Below are 20,198 nucleotides of genomic sequence, written 5' to 3' on the forward strand. Positions count from 1 at the left end.
ACACACACACACACACACACACTCACAACAATTCAGTTACACAAAGTAGTTATCACAAAGCCTTGTGATTAAATTGGTCATCATGCTTTTTTGCTTTCACTTGTTTTGTAGAAAAAGGATGGAAGAGAAAAATGTCTTGATTGATAGAAAATGTTTTAGTTTTAGCAATCACCTGCAAAATATTATTTTATCAAGCTGCATCATTGCTGTGTGTGTAATCTTTGCTTCTTTTTTACATTGTGAAACACAGTCACCTTCAATTCCTTTTTGTCAAAATATAGTCATTTCTAAGTTGTTAATTCATTTTTTAAAAGAGTTTCTTTACAGCCATCAACAGTGTCTGGTGTCACAGCTTCCTCCCATGTGTAAAGTTATACAGACTATTTGGGAAAATCATGTTTAACGTTGTTGGACTGGGAAAACACAAGAAATTAGAATTTAATTAATCATACAGTACATACTGTATGTATAGACTGTATATATTCCATTAAACTCTGTAAAGTAAAAGGGGCCCCTGTTTGTTTGTGATCTGCTGGCCCCGCAGGTGGCTCCCGAGGTGTGGGCTTCATCCGCTTTGATAAGAGGATAGAGGCTGAGGAGGCCATCAAGGGCCTGAATGGACAGAAGCCATCGGGTGCTGCCGAGCCCATCACAGTCAAGTTCGCCAACAACCCCAGCCAGAAGACCAGCCAAGCCCTTCTGTCACAACTCTACCAGTCCCCCAATCGCCGATACCCAGGGCCCCTCCACCACCAGGCTCAGAGGTTCAGGTGAGTACTGGGGCGGGACATGGAGATAAACATGGAGGAGGAGGCGGGACAGAGAAGAGACAGGATGGGGTGGGAACGTTTTCAGATAGCGTACACACAGCATGAAGATTTATATCGAGAAATATTATTTTAAAGGTGTTGTTAATACAGAGTTTCCCAACCTTAGTAGATGATCCATTCTAAGGTTTTCTGATATTAATGTGGTGACCCAACCAAAATGCCTGAGTGATGTGAAATGATTGGCTGCTCTGTGGAGTCATACGGAAAGCAGTCCTGCTTGACAGTAAACTGTAATTGAACAGTGAACACGAGCAGCTTGATATTTGTCATTTTGAGTGGTGCAGTGGGAGGAGCTATTTCGACTGCTCCTGGTTCTAGATGTTTAAGTCCCATTGATTTCTTTACAGACAATGTTAATGAATGAGGCATCGATGGACATGAAACATCTCTAAATGAGCAACCAGTGCAAAAGATGCATAATAACAGCTGCCAGCTGTTAGAAAATGTCTGGTTGATTGATCCAATCTACAGAATAAATAAATAACAATTTTGGAACAAATGTAACCTTTTGGCAAACATAGTGCCATGTTTTGTTCACAGCTGCAGCAAGGAAACATTTTGAATTTGCTGCTGCTCTGGCTTCTTCTACCAACAGCGGCCAAAGCCGTCGCTAAGGAGAAGAAGCCAGGTTAATGTAGCATTTCAAGCAATCAGCCATAAAGTTAAAATAGTAAAAACTGATGACCATATCATGCATTGTTACATTATCCAGAGGCATCACCTCTTCCTATGTTGAGTAACATTGAGGAGATCATTAAAAGAAAACTCTTGATTAAGAATTCAGAGTGGGAAATATACTTCTCATAGCCAGTGGTTCCTCCTCTTTCCCAACTCTATTCTGCAGACATTATGAAGAAATAAAGTTAAACAAAGTGCCTAGAATAAGAATGGGGTCACAAGGTTAATCTGCTGACAAGGTTGGGAATCTCCAGGTTAATGTGCCCAAGCTAAGAATAATGGAAAGCTACTTTATGTATTTATTAGCAAACTTCACAAAGTAGTTTATGCATAATAATATAAATTTGAGAAAACAAGTATGTCATCTAATGTGTGTCTGGTATCATTAAATGACAAACAGGATTGCTATTTCATGTGTGGATATGAGAGATTTAAAGTCTAGGGGGTAAAAAGTACTGATACTGAGTCATCAGTCCTAAAGTCAGTAGCAATTATTCTTGGTTAACTTGACAATAAATGCATTTAATCAAGGAAACACGTCTGTTCTAAACAACAGGCCTGATTTGGAAAACATTTGCACCAAATGCCATTTACAGTGTTCGAACAGGGGATGTAACACCTACACGTAGAGAGCATGAGTCATAACAATGTCTATGTATCAGCAATGATGCAACTTTTCTCCTGTTAACATTCATGCCCGAAAAATACGTCCCCTTTTAGAACAACAGGTGTGAGCTCTGCGCCTGGTGCAGGTGTCAGTAAATCAGGTCCTGTGAGCACTCTGTGTGGGTCCACCCAGATCAGAGAGGAACTGTTCATAAGAGACTGTGGGGTTCTGTCGTTCACAACTACGTATTTCCCCTCATTTCATCATGCTGCCATCGAGCCAACACGTTCCCAGAATATTCCCTCTGAGGCCTGGGCAAAAACATGTGTTTGGATTCAAATATTGTAAATGTTTATCAAACAAAAAAAGATTCATTTAATAAGCATTCTTTGTCATTTTGCCTTTCAAGGCCTAATTCTGCATTATATGGTCATAATGATACAATGCACCTTAACGTTGTAGTGCACTGTTGTAGTTTAACTCACTTTAAATACATCTGCCAGATGCAAGACATAATTTATGGTATTAAATACTGCATTAGTCCCTGCATTAAAACCTGAAGTTATTTAAGAGACTTATGTCTTAAATCTAGTGAACAAAGGGCAAATTAAAACAGATGATGTCGAAATTAATTTGAGGATTTGCATTTTAACCTTGTTGCAACTTAATTAAATTGAGTTCATATGAAAGAAGAAAGTTTTTTGCCCAGGTCATTCAGCTCTACACCAAGCCATCACTTAACTTTATATATACAGTATACAGCTGACATACTGTATATATGGCATCCTACCTGTTCATTTCCTGTCGCTCACTGATGACACAAACAGTCCTTTTTTTTTTAGTTTGAATGTTTTACAACACTAGAGATGGTTAGGGCTTATTCCTTGGGGTCTTGTTACCTTTAACCTCGACTACAAGACCGAGACAGAAACAGGTGATCGTATGATATTACGGTCTATCATCCAATCCAACAAGAATGTTTCAGAATTGGAGACAGAATGCATACTTATACAATTTCCTCTCTCTTTCAATAACAGTAAGCCGGTCGTGCTGTTTACTCTCCATCAAAGTCAGAGCTTGGAAGGTATTTTTCTTCTGGAGCGGCTTCCCTGGTGTGACACCTGAGCGATGTAGCGTAGCTGTGTGTCTGTGATACGCCAAGCCAATTTACAGGCTCTGCAGGAGAGCTGTCGCTTCTCATCACAACTCACAACCACAGGACACTTCCTCACTGTGTCCCTGTGCTCCTGCTCTCTGCTCCCAAGCCCTCCACTAAAACCTCAACACTTCAGAAGTTATAAATGTGCTCGATGTGCACAGTCTCCCTTTTTTTTTAACTCAATCTTTTAAGGACAACAGTGCAAAAGGGCATTTTCTATTTCCTTATATAACAAAGAATTCTGTCAAGGCCGCCCTATTATTAACTCCTCAATAAGGCAAAATTAAAGTAATTAAAGTTTAAGCTAAAATATATCTCGAGTGATTATGTTTCAAACTTTCAAATGTATTTAGTGAACTGAATTAATGATGCATAAATCAACTTTAAATGCTAGTTAGCGCTGACAATAAAATCAATTTACTAGATATTGTTAAATTAATACTTCCCTCACATGCCTAACAAGTTGCTGCACATACATAAAAAAAAAAGGAAAAAAAAGAGACTTGGCAGAATACAGTACAATCCACCTACAGTTGTAATTACATCCATCCTATGTGACTAAATGATGTGGGCCTGCTGTAACACAAGTTAATGTATAATGTGCTTGTATGGTCCCTCTACAAGACAGCAAACATAATCGACTGAAGCACAATACACCTAGCCCTAGATCCCGGCTCGTTTCCGATCCTCTGTCGTTAACTAATGGTACTAATTAGCAAATTAGCCTTATTATATCCAGGGCAGGAGCCAATTTTAATTGAACAGATTTTTGTTTCAAAAAAGAAAAGACAAAAACGCCCATTCCTCCATTAACATGCATTGAGAGAAAGCACAAAAGCCCTATTGTTTATATCGAGCTTGGAGAGGCAGTGTGAAAAGCTGGCAGAGTGTTTGCGTGGTGAGCATTTATCAGTGTGCATTGGTACATGTGTGTGAGCGAGAGAGAGGGACTGAGAGAGGGAGAGGGAGTGTGTTAGCAGCAGGTTGTTTTGTTGTGGCCCAATGGCCCGGCGGCCAGCAGATGTCTTAGTGCTCCCAGGTCTGGAGCGCCTCTCCTCTGAGCATCCTCTTCAATTGACTCATTTACCCACAAAGCAGTCTGCTTGTTCCCTTCCCACGTAATGGACTAATTAAGGCTTTAATGATTCTGTATATCCTTTCCTCCAGATTTTTCTTTGTTTTGGGGCTATTTGGTATTTTTAAGAGATAAATGTGCTACAATGCAGAGATACTTTGACCCCAGCAGACCTACAATGTACTCAGTTACTTTAATGTAACAAAGGTCAAATAGATTAACAGTGTGTGGGGATTTATACTTATCACAGTATAACTTTATTTACTCATCTTAAACATTTAAAATAAAAACTAAAAATCAACTGACGTAAAGCAAGTGTTAAAATAATATTTTAAAACAGGTTATTGCATTGCATTTCAGTCCAGATACACAATACCCAGAGTAAATTATCAGGTGCTTAACTACAATTATCTGGCATCCCGGTGTTAAATTGTCCCTGATTAGAAGACTACTGATCTGTTATCTCTAATGTGTAATGTAAATTAAATTTAAGATGATTAATATAAATAGTATATTAGAGTTATTACTATGAAAGTTATTTATTACACTCCTACAAAATCTAATTGGTGTCTTAATTGCAATCAAATAATAATGAAGTTGTGTATATATATCAAGTAAGAAAATACTGTTGCTTCTAAATGGTGCCGATAGTAGAAGAGGTATCTGGATGATGATGTGGTTAAAACAATTACATTTTCAATGAGATGTTAATGCTAACTTGAAGGTATTTGTAAATACTGTGAAGCACTATTGTTGCAAGAAAGCAAAGGCTTGTTGACTGAAAGAGACAAGGAGAAACAACCCTGACAGTCGGGTCAAAGTCAGAGAGTTTGTAGTGTTTTCAAGAGGAACAAGGCGTCACCGGCCAGCTGTTGCTCAATAAGCCGTGGCCCCTGTCCATTAGGCCAGAGGAGTTAATAAGACATGAGACAGGCCAGACCCAAGTGAGGAATGAAGGTCATTGAGTCACCAAACAGACTGCATCCATCCAAGAGGGCCAACATTTCATACAGCCCACAGGTTCTGTAGCCTGGCTCACAAACAGACACACACACACACACACGCACACGCACGGAGGACGCACACACACACACTGTAGTTAACCCTGACTGACTGCAATGCCTGTAGCTCGCAGGCTGAAATTATTATGAAACCAGAACATTTCCCAAAAACTAACCCTTTGAGGACACCCTGTAACTCAGCCATTCCACATGACCTGTTAGCACTTAACAGATTGACCCCAACCACAAAGACAGACATTCACAATTTCATGGCTAGTTTAATGTTCGGTTGTGATTTTTTGTTGGTCTTCCTCATAGAAAACATAATAATCATCATCGCCTCTCTCGCTCACCATCATTCAAATACCAAACCATTACACTGACAGAACTCTGGATCATTTCCTGTCATCTCAGGTGTTCTCTCAATTGAGTTAACACAAACTAAAGATCATAGTTTATGAAAAGAAATTTTCATTAACCTCCATCTTTTAATAAACCATCAATGTGGTGGCATAAATTGTATGGATACCCACATGCAATTTCCTGTAATGTAAAATAAGGCAATTATTTGCCATTGGTTGCACTATGGCTAGCCTAGCATCCTAGTATAGCTGAGTGCCATGCTATGCTCCAGTCCTGCCACCATTAGTGCTCTGCATGTGACTGTAATACTGAACTGTGACCAGTCCACTGCTGTAGTCTTGTATAACAATTAAACCATTGCACCTTCCATAATGACAATGTGCTCATAGCACTCTGCTCTAGCATTAGCTAGTGCAGGGCTATGCTGAAACCTATGAAATAGCGCAGTGGCCGACTGAGCAAGTGCTGACCATACTGATGGTACTGTAGATTCGTTAACTGATGATAGCATTTTCTGGTGGGGCTCCTCAGTGTAATGGGCCAACTGTAGATGGGTTTGTTTGTTCTTGAGTGAGGAGGACCATGCAGTTCCTACAGGGACTTAACATTAGTTCCATTGAGTGAGTCGACCATCTGCCCACCATTAACCCCAGAACCCTCCTTCTCTTTACAGGCTGGACAATTTGCTTAATATGGCCTATGGCGTAAAGAGGTAATTAAAAACTTCACCCAATGCCAGATGTCCATGTTGACTCAATGATTTTTCAATATCCTTTTTTCTGTTCTTTTTTTAGTTTATGTTTCCTTGTATTTTGCAGTCACTTTGCGTTTGACAATTCGTTCAAGGTCAACTGCATTTTTGGTTCTTTAATTTTTTTGGTTTTTTCCTCGTCAGCTTGAGTTGGTTTTAAAACCCTACCAACCACTTAAGGTGTAAAAAAAAAAAAAAAAAAAAAAAAGCAGAAAATAATCAGTCTTTGTTTTCAGTGGTGATGAATTTGCTTTGTTTTGATTATGAAAAGTGCTGGTGTTGTTTGGATTGTTTTTGGGTTGTTTCTGTGTACTGAATGGATTTTGTTCTCTGGTGTAAAACTCCTAATTTCTAGGTGTGTTGTTTTCTACCGGATTCAGGTTCTCCTGCCTTGTCACTCTACAGCTATATACTCTCTTTAGAAGCAAAATTTTAATGTGTCACATTGATTTTATGGAGATTTCCTGACTAGATCATTAGAAAAAGACCTTTGAACATCCACTTTCACCTAGGTGCACACTCCTCTGTGTGATAGATCAATATCTGTACGATGGAAGTCACGACAAAATTACACCATATATTGCCTTAATTTCTTGGCAGCACTAGCTGAGATAAGGTGTTGTTTAGCTAGGACATGGGATGAGGCTGGATGAACCTGGATCCCTGCTGGAAACAGGAAATGCTGTTTCGCTGCAGACAGCTCCAGCTTTGGCACTGCTCTGCTCGAATTCCTTCCTTTCGCCTCCATGTTTCATTTTGCTTTCTCGCTACCATAGGTGTTACATAACCCAGAGCAGCAGCCACCGTGGTGATAGATGTTTCATGTGCTGACGGTGGCATCCTGCATGTTGCGAGCACAGGGGACACCATCTGAGTTCAGCTTAACTACTCAAAGTTTTGGCTCGAGAGAAATGTTCCCTTAGCAAGTTAAAAAGCAGTCATTTTGTCAAATGCAGGAATTAAGAATCTAGTTACAGAATAACACATTGATAGTGATGCAGTGTGGCATTCACATGTTTAACCCTTGTGCCCCCTTGCCTGGTAAGCACTGAGCCCCTCTCTCTGAGTCTTTACATGATTTTCTAAAGGTGAAAACAATGTCTGATTCAGCCGCCCTGATTGCATAGCATGTCATCAAGTTAGAGGTGCATCAATGATCTGAGGTTATTATATGAAAAGAAAGAGCAGAAGGGTGTTAAGAGCTGGAAATGGTTGGCTTTAGAAAGGACAGAATAGATATCTGGTCAGCTACACTGTTGCTATGCAACCCCTGGTCTCGTCTGTAACATTGGTTAGTGTTTGGTCCCGCTCTGATGGGTACGTTCGCATGCACGTTTACACACACACACACACACACACACACACACACACACACACACACACACACACACACACACACACACACACACACACACACACACACACAGGCACACAGGCACACTCATCTCCTCATCCTCGCAGTGTGAGCTAGCCTCCAAACCGTCACCCTCACACTCTCACAAACCTCCTCACATACTCCAGCTTTTGCATACAAATCACCACAAGTCTTTTTTCAAGCCCAGCAGGAGAGGCCTGAACACAGCCCGGCAAGTCAGACAAGGCCTCGACACGTTCAATGCTTGAGAAAATATGAAAATCGTCTCAACAAGACATTGTGGCCACATAGAGATATGAGAGACAAAGGATTTTAGCCTATTATAATACAGTTTGCTGCTGCAGCATCCCTATGGTGACTATAAAAATATTGCCTTGTATCTCAGTCATGTAGTAGTTCCTCTACTACAACCTGTTTCTCTTATACTACTACAATACTCAACACATGAAATAAAAAAAAAGGCTAATTGGTGCAGAGAGCCCTTTGTAGTAAATGAGCTGACCACCCAAGGAGCTTGTATTAGTGTTCACAGCAACTACAAAAGCCAGAAGCAGACTCTGCATGACCAAAGTCATGCAGGAAGGTCATAGTGATTGCTGCCCATATATAGTTGCTGGAAAGAGAGAGGGGTGGGGGCCCCAAGCAGCAAGTCGTGCTATCGATCAGTGCCACGAGCTCTGGAATAGACCAGAACAGAAAGCCCTGCAGACTGCGGGAGGAGTGGGAGGAATACACTTTGTACCTTAATGCCACTGGGCTGTAAAGTGCTTCCATTTTCCATCTAGTTTGCTCCCTCTTCCCTCCCTCCTTTTTCTTAAGGAAGCAGCCTTCTCTGAGACAGCTGCAGCAAAGCGGAAATCTCAATTAAAGCACGCCCAATAATGCCTATCGTCGTTTCTTGGAGGGAGGTGGCATAAGAAATGAACCTTTTTATCTCATTTACCTTTTATTTAAAAGTAGGGGTATTTTTTTCTCCTTTCCCTTTCCTTTGAGCGGAAAGGCAATTAAGTGAAGTCAACTGAGGATTCAAATCTCTTGCATCACAAGAAAAAGGAGAAGATTATGAGGCGAATGAGAACAGATTTAGCAGGCTGGTGCATGATCTTTGATGAATTTCTAGCAACGGTTTAATTCAACAACTTCCTGCAATTTAGCTCCTGAAGGAGCTACTCAAGGACACAAAGACAGAACCTTCATCCGCATCTCCTTCAGCAGAAATATAGCCCTGCATGCAGCACTGTCGTCACTCCTGACAGGAGGCCTTTCAGAACTGAGGAGCTCAGGGAGGCTTTAGTGGTACAGTGCAGGCTCACATACAAACTCATGCATTTAGACATAAACATACAGTACATGCACATACATAAACATCCATGCGTATGTATCCTAATTGATCTGAATTGTTTACTTGTCTTGGAAATCAGTGTCTTTGTGATTGGTAAACTGCAAATATTTTGCAAATTAAGCCCTCAAGCTTGTTATGTTATATGGCTATAGATAGTGGTGTATCATGCAGGTGAGCACCATGGCAAGCTTTAGATTTGGAAGGAAGAGGATTTAAAGCTATTTGTGAGGTAAAAGCAAGATGGAGATAGGGTTTTCACCAGTTTATGGCCATTCCATGAAGACACAGACATTGAGTTTCACTGAATGCTTTACCCTGCCAATTAAAATTTGCTTTCTTCTCTCTCCCTTTCTTTCTGCACTCCCTCCATATTCCCCCACTCTGCCTCTCCTCTCAGGTTTTCTCCCATCACCATTGACAGCATGACCAGCCTGGTCGGCATGAACATCCCTGGGCACACGGGCACTGGTTGGTGCATCTTCGTGTACAACCTGTCCCCAGATTCTGACGAGAGTGTGCTCTGGCAGCTGTTCGGGCCGTTTGGTGCCGTCAACAATGTCAAGGTGATCCGTGACTTCAACACCAACAAGTGCAAAGGCTTCGGCTTCGTCACCATGACGAATTATGACGAGGCGGCCATGGCCATCGCCAGTCTCAACGGCTACAGGTTGGGTGACCGTGTCTTGCAAGTCTCCTTCAAGACTAACAAGACACACAAGTCCTGAACTTTAACAGGTAGAAGCAGTTGCCCCGCGACTTTGTCTGCTCCAAAATTGCCCCCAACCTCCCCCCTCACCTCCACCCGTCCCTTAGCCCCTTCAGTCACTACCACTACCACCCTACTACAGCCATCCAACACAGCAAACTCAAACTCCAACCGGAACACAAAGCAACCGACAAACCATCAAACAAATTGAACTAGAAATGGCTTATATTATAACTTTGGACCTATAAGCCAATGTTGCCTAAGTATTACAAAAATGAAATGATGAAAATGTTCATGAGTTTTTGGAAGGTCCTGTGATAATGCAGGCTTCTCTTTGTTGTATATTCTTTCTGTTTGTTGTGGTTGTTTAAATGATTTTTCTCTTCTGTGTAAACAGTAGCAATTCCCTGTATCCCCTTATTTCAGAGAAGAGAATGTCCTTTTTAGATTGAAACCTTTTCTCTGTCTTGATTCAGGATTTGTTTTCCTTTTGTAAATCCGGATCCACTGTCGTTAGTATTATATACCTCCCTGTCGGTGAAAGGGAGGGGGCTCTTTTTTAAATTGGTGAACCATTCATTCATTTTTAGTGTGTATTAAAAACTTCCCCTGGTCGATTATAGATGGGATTCCACAATCCCAGTAACTCTTATGTAGAAAAAAAATGAATTTCTAACATTGTTTTTGTTTTGTATCGCAAACAAAACATAATGTCTTTCCTCACAGGGGTTCAGGGAGATGGGGCGAGGGAGGGGATGGGTTAGCTTTCCTGATGACACGTTCAGTAATTTAAGAAAAAAAAAAAATAACACTGTTGCCAAAGAGAAGATCTCTTTGCTTGAAAAAATGCGTTTAGAAAAAGATAAAAATAAAGAGAAAGAAGATCTATTTTTATAAATGATAATTAAAATAATAATTATTGAAGAATTTTTACAAGAATCTGGATTTGAAAAAAGAGAAAAATATTTTGACTGGCTAGCTAGGGGGGGCCGGGGCGGGAGGGAGGGGGCACCACCTTGTCTTGTCGTTCTGCCGTGGTACTTTATAGGATCAAAGGTTGTTTGTTTTTTGGGGAATCCAAGTTGGCAGTGATTTTGTAGAAGGAAGGTTTTGTGAAAAGGGATGCAAACTGAGGCAGGTGATTTTGGTAATTTTTCACATATGTACTAGTGCGTAATTATTCAACAGCGATACCCAAAAGGGAAGGGAGAGGGGTCTTTCCAAGGCCTAACCATCCTTATAGTCCAGAGCCCAAAGCAAGAAGACCCTTTGTCCACTTGTTTTCCTGTTTTTGTCATCAGTCAATATGGGATATCAGTAAATAGATATATACACATCTATCCATTTAGAGAGCATACTATACATTATCTATATCATTTTCTTCGCTCTGCGTTGGTGAACTTACATTTGAAAAGAACTTCCTTTTAGCGATCAAACGTAGGTGCTATACTACATTATTCACATATCTTAAATATCCAAGTTTGTTGTTCTATGTGTTGTTTAAAGAAAAAAAAATACTTCGATGTTGGCATTGAATTGAGCTGCTGTTCTTTGTTTAATATTTGTTTATTGTTGGCCCACAAAAATCTGGTGAGACTATTTCTTTGCTGAATAACCAGATAAACGACTTCGGGCCTTGTAAGAATCACTGAACAAATTTTTATTTTGTATTTCTTTTGTTTGGCTTGCTGACTTTTAGGTTACTTGCTGAGCGTGAAACGTTTGTCAAAACTTAATGATGATTAGCTAGTTCCGTTAGTCTAGATATTTGTTTCCTTAAAAAGGATCTATGACAACTGTGTCTTTATTTGCTGTGTACAAATAGATGATATATATATATATATATAGTCTACATTTGTTTTACAATATCTACTGTACTATCTGAGTTGTCACTGTTCTTTTGTTTGAGCTTGTCTTTTTCATATGACAACTTATTATGAAGTGGTGGTTCAGTTACTTAGAAAAACTTGTGAGGAAACTGTTCAATTGTTGTCATGTTGCTTGTGGAGAAAAAAAAAAGATTTGGATTAACTTTCAGTTAACTACCGCGGCAAAAGAAACCGAACAAAAGCTTAGAATATAACTGTATTTGTTTAGCAGTTTATTTACTTATCTATTTTTTAAACTATTTATTTTTCTATTTATTTTTATTTATTATATATTTATTTATTTATTTATTAATTTATCTGTGTATTTATGTATTTATTTGTTTCATTGTCTGTGTATTTGCGTGATTCTGGTACAGGGAGGGGGGCGTTTCTGAGCAAAAGGGAACAAAGCGACTAGTGGAGAGGCTCTTCCAGTAGTCCACTGCACTGAGAGAACTTTTAGTACGTTTGTGCTTTGTACCAATATATCAAAATTACAATATAAAAAAATCTAAAAGTCAAGAAAACTGAAAAAAATGTCTGGAGGGTTGGGGGACGCTCTTCCCTTATTACTAGAAACAGTTACTCGCTATGCATAACCTAGTTAATAGTTAAATTTGCTATTGCTTTTTTCTTGTCTTGTTAAAATGAAATCTTTAGATCTTTTTCAATAAAGTTTAGTCTTAATAGAATGTTATAAACAGTCGTTCTGGTTCAATATAACCTGTGATAAGTTTGTGTAGTTCTAAAAAGCCACTCCGTCCACACCCTCCCTCCACTTACTACCGCTTTGTGATGAAACCTTATGCAAAAATGTGGGTCTGAAAGCATAGTTTTCAGTTTTCAGTAAACATTTTATATAACATTCAGCTCTTGGAGGCTTGGGCAGATACATTTTAAAAGGAGCAAATGCCCATTGTTGTTTGAGGGTCATTCATTGCACTGGACTAAATCGGTCAAAATCACTTAAGAGTCAAAAATTATTTTTAAAAATATTCATCATGTTTTCAAATGACATACCAACAAATCTTTAAAAATGAGAAATTGTTACCATTGCACACCAACTGTTATTTACAGCAGTTGTTGCTATACTTAAGTACTCTGGAGGTATGAAAAGGGATTGTACCGATTCTATATTTTATATACTCTAATATGATATATATTATATATTTTGAAAGGTGAAAGGTAAGGGAATGGTTCCAGAAGTATAAATATAAGGAATTGGATTTTTTTTGTTTGTTGTTAAGACTTGAAAACATGAAGGAGGTGTGTGGAGAGCATTTTAAACACTCAGACGCATGCTCGCATAGTACATCCTTCTCTCTCACACCTCAGTCATCTGACAGGCCGGGTCATCTGATATCATCACCATTATCCAATCATCATCTGCGCCATCCAATCACATAAGTGTTCTAGTGTCATAACGGCAACAAACCAACCCACCAACCCACCAGACCCCGTCATGCTCCCCGCCGCCGCCGGGAGCTTGAATTATGCAACGACCCCAGTAGAATGTTGTTCTGATGTGTGAAATAATTTCCTACACTGTATGACTTTTGAACTCTTACGATGCGTGCCTGTGTTCCGCCTAGACCCTGTGTGCACATGGGCGTGCGTGTGTGTGTGTGTGTGTGTGCGTGCGCGCGCATATGTGCATGTTTGTATGCATGTTCCTTTATGTAACTGTGTGCGTGTTGTGTGTTTGTCCTCATATGTTTGTTAGCGTGGAGTACATCCAGGTGTGTGTATGTACAGTATATACATATGTTAAGTGTTTGTTATTATGTGTGTGTGATTGTGCATTTGGGTCTGTTCAGTGCACATATATACAGAACGTATGTGTGTGTCTCCCTGAGTGCATGTGCGCGCGGGTGTGAAAGAGATAAGAAGCACGTGCGGTTGTTGAAAATGTGTGTGTGTGTGTGAGAATGTGTGTGCATGTCAGGGTGTTTGAAACATGGGGCTGTGTCACCTCGCTCTATGCCCAACCCCTATGGCTCACACCATCCCCTGTAGCGCCTTATAGTGGCAGCCTGCCAGTAGGAACAACGCAGCCAGTAGTGGAGGAGGGAAGGTGAACAGAGGAACTAGGCTCTTCTTGTCAGTTTTCATTTTCCTCCTGAGACGTGTTTGTTTACTATCTGAAAAATCTATAAACGAAATCTTTAAAGACAAAAAAGACGAAAAAATGTTCACAGGGCCCCATGACCGCGGCTCTCTCTACTCTCTCCTGCTTATGTTATTACTTAACAATTATCAATGATGATTATTATGATTATTATTGCTATTATTCTTAGTATTCTTATTCTTATTATTAATCCAATTACTGCGATGAATGACTTCATGTTATCCTTGCTAGTTTAGGTCATTTCTGAAACTGGAAACAAAATAAAAATCTTGCTGTAAATGTTTGTTTTTTCTTTTTCATAAAACTGTTGTGTTTGAATTATTTGTACTTTTGAATGTTGGGACAATAAAATGAGGTGTTAAGAGCTTGGATGTTTCTTGTCGTGATGGATGAGGCATTCAAACATTTCACTCTCTACACACTGCATACTATAAGGAACTTCTTCCGGATAAGCTTTAAAATCCGTTGTTGCTTATCTTTATCCACCTTTCTTTTGTTATTGGTCAGATTTAGTAAGGTAAATCAATGCTGTGCAATAGACATCATCTCATAAGCGTGTGTAATGAACAGTGCCCCTGATATATTGCATATTGAGTGAACATTGCAGGAGTGTAAACTGGAGATTTGTATATTCTATATTTGTCACTTAATTCAGCTGACAGAAAATTCAATAAAAGATTAATTGAGTCATTTATCAAGGAAAAACCGAAATATTTGACAGTTCCAGCCTCTCAAACATGAAGATTTGCTTCTTTTAAACAGATTTTTTTTTTTTGTTTAATCACTGAAAATGTTGATCATTTCGAGTTTCAAATAAACAATTCTCATCTTTGGCTCAGAGAAGTTGAGAAGGGCATTTTTCATTATTTTGGAATTTTATGAAGTAATGATGTGATAATAAAAATAATCACTTAATTAAAAAAAAGATACTACTCATCATTAGCTGCAGTCCTTGTATATTGTTCTTATAAATGTCTCTGAATATGAGACAAAGATCTCACGATAGTAATCGGCAACAGTAAAACTGCAACAGTAAATCAGAAAATTTAATCTGCATTCACTATGACCTTTCAACTACTGGGGGACAGTCACGACTGTAAGGCAGTAACACTGCAGACATAAAGCGCAGTGCTGGTCTCAGTCAGCCCTCTAAAGGTGCAGCTATAGGACAGGAGGGAGGAATAAGGTGTAGCTACATCAGTGAGATAACACTGCCCCCTGTATCTTCACCACAGTATCCAAGACCTTTGTGGCACAATACTGTTTCTCACTGAGCAGGAATATCTGTGGTTAACGAGTGCTTTTCGTCTCATCTCTGAACTTTCCGCATAACAACAAACAAATCATAAGTCAGCCCGGAAAAATAAAGTACAAGGTCTTAGAGGAGGGAGAACTTCCACTGCAAGCAGCTCATCACTGCTGTAAGCCACATCTGCTCATCGATAACAATGTTCTCACTGTACTCAGCAATGTCCAGTGATGTGATCCCAGCTTTACGCCTTCATAATTAAAATCCCACCGGAGAGTATTACAGCGGTTGTGGAGGAGATGATAGAGGTTGGACTGTGATAAGTCCAGCCATTCTTGTCTTTCCTCTCCTGTTGTTGGCAACTTAATGACCCTTCGCTCTCATCAAGGCCAAAGTAGATGTGGTGGGGGCAAGAGTCAGGATGTTGTTATTAAAGGAGTCAGAGTTTTACTCTACTGTGGCTCAGATGTGGGAAAAGAATATGCATGACTTAAAAATGTAAAAGTATCTGATGCATACACGATGTTTAAATTCCAAAGGAAGAGAGCGTGCTCTCCTTACAGAGAGTTGTTGGGTATAATATGGCTCAGTTCTCACCATATTCTGTCACCAGGTGCAACCATATGATACTCCCTCTCAGTTTCTATATAAATCACTTTTCATCTGCCTGGGTGAGAGCTGATCACACTCACTCCATGGTGTGAATGTCAGCATCCTGCCGTGGTGTGATGTAGACGGCAGTTCTGCCAAATGACAAGCATGAGCCTCACAGTCGGAAGCATATTATTTCATAAGGAGCTACTTGTCTTTGACAAATCTTCCGTAGTCAAATCTGTGCAGTGGAGGAGCTGTTGTTGCCCTCCAGCCCTTCTTGGTACACACCGACATTACCTCCCCTCAAAACCTTTGTCCGCTTCAGAGATTTCACACTGTAAAAACAGACACTCAGCTTCACTGCACCTTGTTTATTAACTGAGCTGCACTTCGTTCTCTGTTTTGGCATGAGCACACTGATCGCACTGACAGGACTGTCTGTTTAGTTATGAAGGAGTGTTACAACTACTTCTGTTAACTGATTCCTGCAAGAGGCCCGTCAGCAGCTCAGACATCAAGGCTTCAGCAATCTTTTTCTCCTAATGTTTCTTTGTAAATTCCCTACAATTGGAGCTGTGATACTGGATGCTGTTATGACAATGTAATGAAGGCTAGTTCTGTTAATACATTATTGGTGTCAGCAACTATATGTTTTATTTACAAACTTAACCGGGGAGGTCTCTCCTATAGTGGAGGATATCCTGGGTATGATCACCAATGGTAATACAGGTGAATCTACAGTAGCTCTCATAGCTCCGATCTTAATGCCTTTTCTTTAATTCCATGGAACCGATTCCATTACAATAAACCATGTCATTTCTGTGCAGTGCCTGTTTTCATGAAGAATCTCCACATGGGATATCTGGTCTCTGGTTAGGTCAACTCCTTAAACTTTTCTTTTTCTAACTAAACCCACACAAATCCCAAAAGAGGTACTAAAAATAGTCTGATTTATTTCATGTGAATTTTTAAGTTAATCACCTGTAAAACTTCTCTTTTCTGCTAGGTCTCATAAAAAGAGGTTACAGAAATGAATATAATATGCAAAGCTGATTCAGTTGAGCTCTGTTCCTGAAAATACATTATATGTTTGAACAGGAAATTGTTTAGCAGAGGTGATAAGCTCCACAGTAAAGTTCTGATGAGCTGATAATTACAAGCTGACATTTCATGAGAAATTCTTTTACATTCAGGGCGTTTCTTTAACATTTGTAGTTACTGTTAAATATAACTCAGTTCTCACAAACCCACACTGGCAGCCCTTTCACCTCTTCTTTACTTCCCAATCTTCCCCCTCGCAAAAATGGGCAACAGTGAGGAAGAGAGTTCTAACAAAAACTTAAATGAAAGTGAGTGACCTTCCTGCTCTGAGTTGTGCTCCTCAGGCAGTAGTTCCACCATACAAATACAAATCCATACAAATCCTCCCTGCAGTCGATTACAACTCACAACTCAGGATTTCCTAATTCCAAATAGGAAAATTTTCTTGCCCAGTTAAGTTGTTTCTACTCCGAAGGTCACTTGACGTTGTGTTCGGATGCTAAACAAATGCTCTGGCAGATTTGAATCTCTCAGTTTAACAGCTCTCTTTGTGCCAGGTTTTTTTCAACATGAATCGTGTGAACAGTGCTGGTACTTCCTTGGAGAAGAGAAGTGTGACACTCACAAGGGCCTAATAAAGCGCTGGATCTCATTCAGGAAGTTTCGGTCCCTGAGGGTCCTGCTTGCAATCTGCTCCCCCGCGAAGTCTCTTAATTTCAATGCAATATTTCCAGCACCATGGGAATCGCACTGTTCTTGCTTGGGGGCAGCGTTTTCTTGTACACACAATCTGTCGCCATGTTGTGACGTATGTCATGGCATCATAACAATGCACATCTCACAAATGTGATGCTATACTTAGATGCTCCGTCTTGGCTGATCACTGTGGGAAGAACATGCAGCATTTACTGAATATAAGAGAAGAGTTGGGACTCAAAGCTTTTAATCAAAGCCCTGTTTGTGATGAAAAATACCTGAATATATATTTGCGTGCACAATTTCCTATACACAGGCCTCTGCTGTACACATGGAGAAGAGAGCGACTCGTTCCCGGCCATGCTCTCGACTCAAGCACCGTAGAGGAGCTGCAGCAGGGGGCTTGCCAAGCTATAAGCCGGAAAAGAGTGTTAGTGTCAATGCGGAGAAAGCACCCATGCTGTGGTCTATCCTGCTGTAACGTATCATAAAAGGGTGAGGCAAAGTTCAAGATTTATTAAAAAAGTGTTTGGTGATCCTCTTTGATGTTAAATCAATCTGATATGTTGTGATGTTTAAGTAAGACGGATCTGTGAAAAGTGGCTTGCTAGCTAACATAAGTCGGCTGTGATGACTGATTGGTATATTTGCCTTGAACTAAGGCTATATTGTATGAAATGTTAAACTGAAATGGTTCTTACTAATGAATCAATTCTTATGTGGTCCTTGAAGTCTTGCAACATGTATTAATATTTGGAGAAATTCAGTGTTTATATATAATTTATTGAGATGTATTCACGCCTGAACTATGGAAATTAAATTCACAACACTGAATTAAAGATACTGTACCTTAAAGCTCTATAATACTATGGGTTAATTACTGACTATGGTCAGCTAAGTTTAATGAAGGACAGTTTTAGACACTTTGTTTACAGTGACAGTGACCTCTGAAGACGAGTGAGGTGGTGTAAGAGAGCTGAAAGGAAGAACTAATTTTTAAAGCAGCAACCAGCCAACATCTGAATCATTATTACTCAGATATCCAGCACTGAGTTCATCCACACGCCCTGTCTAATAACAGAGAGTAATAATAGAAGTATGCATGATATAATGGGCTGTAAAAGTTCCAGATGAAACAAGACAAGGAAAAAAATTACAGATAACTATTATATCATTGTAATTTTAAATATTTAGTTGCAGAATGTGTCGCCCATTGTAGGTCAGGGTGCTTGAAAAGAAGGAAACAAAATTAATAAAGATTTGAATACTGATGCAAACAAAGATTCAAGTATTTTTGACCGGCCTTACTTACGATCCTCATTTGCATTCGCAAAACGGTAATGTCAAATTAACTAAGCTGTTTTGTACATTATGCAGCAGAGACAAGCAGGACAGGACTTCATCCGCTGATGACTGAACCAGCAGATGGTGTGTAAATAATGTACGTGGTCTCATGGGAACATCTAAGTCTGACTCAGTTTGGTTTGATGCACCAGCCCCTTTTCCCTCACAAAATGTGACCCCTGCAATGGTGAAGACTTGAACCATAGTGGTCATTTTACTGAAGGGCTGATTTACAGGATAGCATTTCCAAATAAGTGTCACATAGTAAATGCTTTCTGCCCAACATTATTTTTCAATCCGTAAACTCATACGAACACTGAAAAAACCTCACATCTATTGTTATTTATCTTTGTTAATTTTGCATGCGGAGAGCATTTCAGTTTTCTTTTTCTAACTGTTTTTATTAGTATTTCAGCTTTCCATTGGTTGTCTTGTTCTATTTACATGATAACATCTGGTAGAAAAATTCCGTTTTCACTCGCCTCGTTCCAAAGGGAAGTCAGGGAACAGACTCACAGTTGCAGAACAGCACTCCTGCTGCCTAATGCTGGTGGGGATTCAGAGTCTTTCTCAAGGGCACTTCATCTGGGTGGATTCTTGTCATCACAAGGGCGTTTTCCAGTCACAGCGTGGTTTCCCAATAAAGCAAACTACCAGGACAAATACTGGAAATAGTAATGACATCCTCCATCTTTCTCACTCATGCTCTCTCTCTTTTCCCCAGTAACTAGACACCACCAGCTCACTACACACTGTGTAGCTCACTGTAACGATGATGGTTGTGATAATGGTGGCGATGGCAGTGGCTGCAAAGATTAGATGATGACACATTGGCCACTTTTCTGAGGAAAGAGGAGCCATATTGTCTTCAGCAGAGACGGTGATTGGCAAACAGGCTAAAATTACACTTGATAGCAGGCTTACTGACTGTAAAGCAGACAGAAGAGCATAAAGAGCAAGAGCATAATAAGAAGGAACAACTGGGTACAACTGATATTTTGATTTATGTATATTTTCCTGGAAGCAGGGTGTACAGAAGATAGTGTCTATGTTGGCTCACGCCACTGCTCCTCTCCAGTCTTTGGGTTAAGTACCTCTTCAGAACAATTAATAAACAATTCATATAAACTAATACTAGTTTTATTGTTGCTGCTGATGCTGTTGTTCTTATGATGTGAAGGAAACCTGTTAAGCTCCCGTTCAACAAGCATCACATCGTCTTCACTGTCGGCTTTCAGATTTCTCTCAGTGGCCGAGTTCAGGGAGAACGCTGCCCTACAACATTTTTCTTTCTACTCACACTCTACAATGTACTGTACTATATACCGCACTGTATGTTTTGTTGTTCAATGTTCTCAATCAGTCAATTAATGTACATTGCAGTAAAAAGT

The 20,198-nt window shown here is 39.8% G+C and overlaps 1 protein-coding gene across 8 annotated transcripts in view; it reads left to right on the forward strand.

The window, feature by feature from the left end:
- The window catches only part of elavl4 (ELAV like neuron-specific RNA binding protein 4), a 78,415-nt gene extending 64,165 nt beyond the window's left edge, over positions 1 to 14,250 (forward strand). For 5 of the 8 annotated variants that reach the window (XM_056378134.1, XM_056378141.1, XM_056378138.1 and 2 more), the window contains 3 exons: positions 535 to 770; positions 6,387 to 6,425; positions 9,579 to 14,250. In XM_056378134.1, coding sequence (XP_056234109.1) covers positions 535 to 770; positions 6,387 to 6,425; positions 9,579 to 9,906 — 603 coding nt within the window. In that variant the 3' untranslated portion in view covers positions 9,907 to 14,250. The remainder of the gene's footprint in view (positions 1 to 534; positions 771 to 6,386; positions 6,426 to 9,578) is intronic. The other 3 variants (XM_056378135.1, XM_056378137.1, XM_056378136.1) reach the window with 3 other exon arrangements.
- The last annotated feature ends 5,948 nt before the right edge of the window (positions 14,251 to 20,198 follow it).

Source organism: Seriola aureovittata, chromosome 6 (genome assembly GCF_021018895.1).
Source record: "Seriola aureovittata isolate HTS-2021-v1 ecotype China chromosome 6, ASM2101889v1, whole genome shotgun sequence".
Lineage (NCBI taxonomy): Eukaryota > Metazoa > Chordata > Actinopteri > Carangiformes > Carangidae > Seriola > Seriola aureovittata.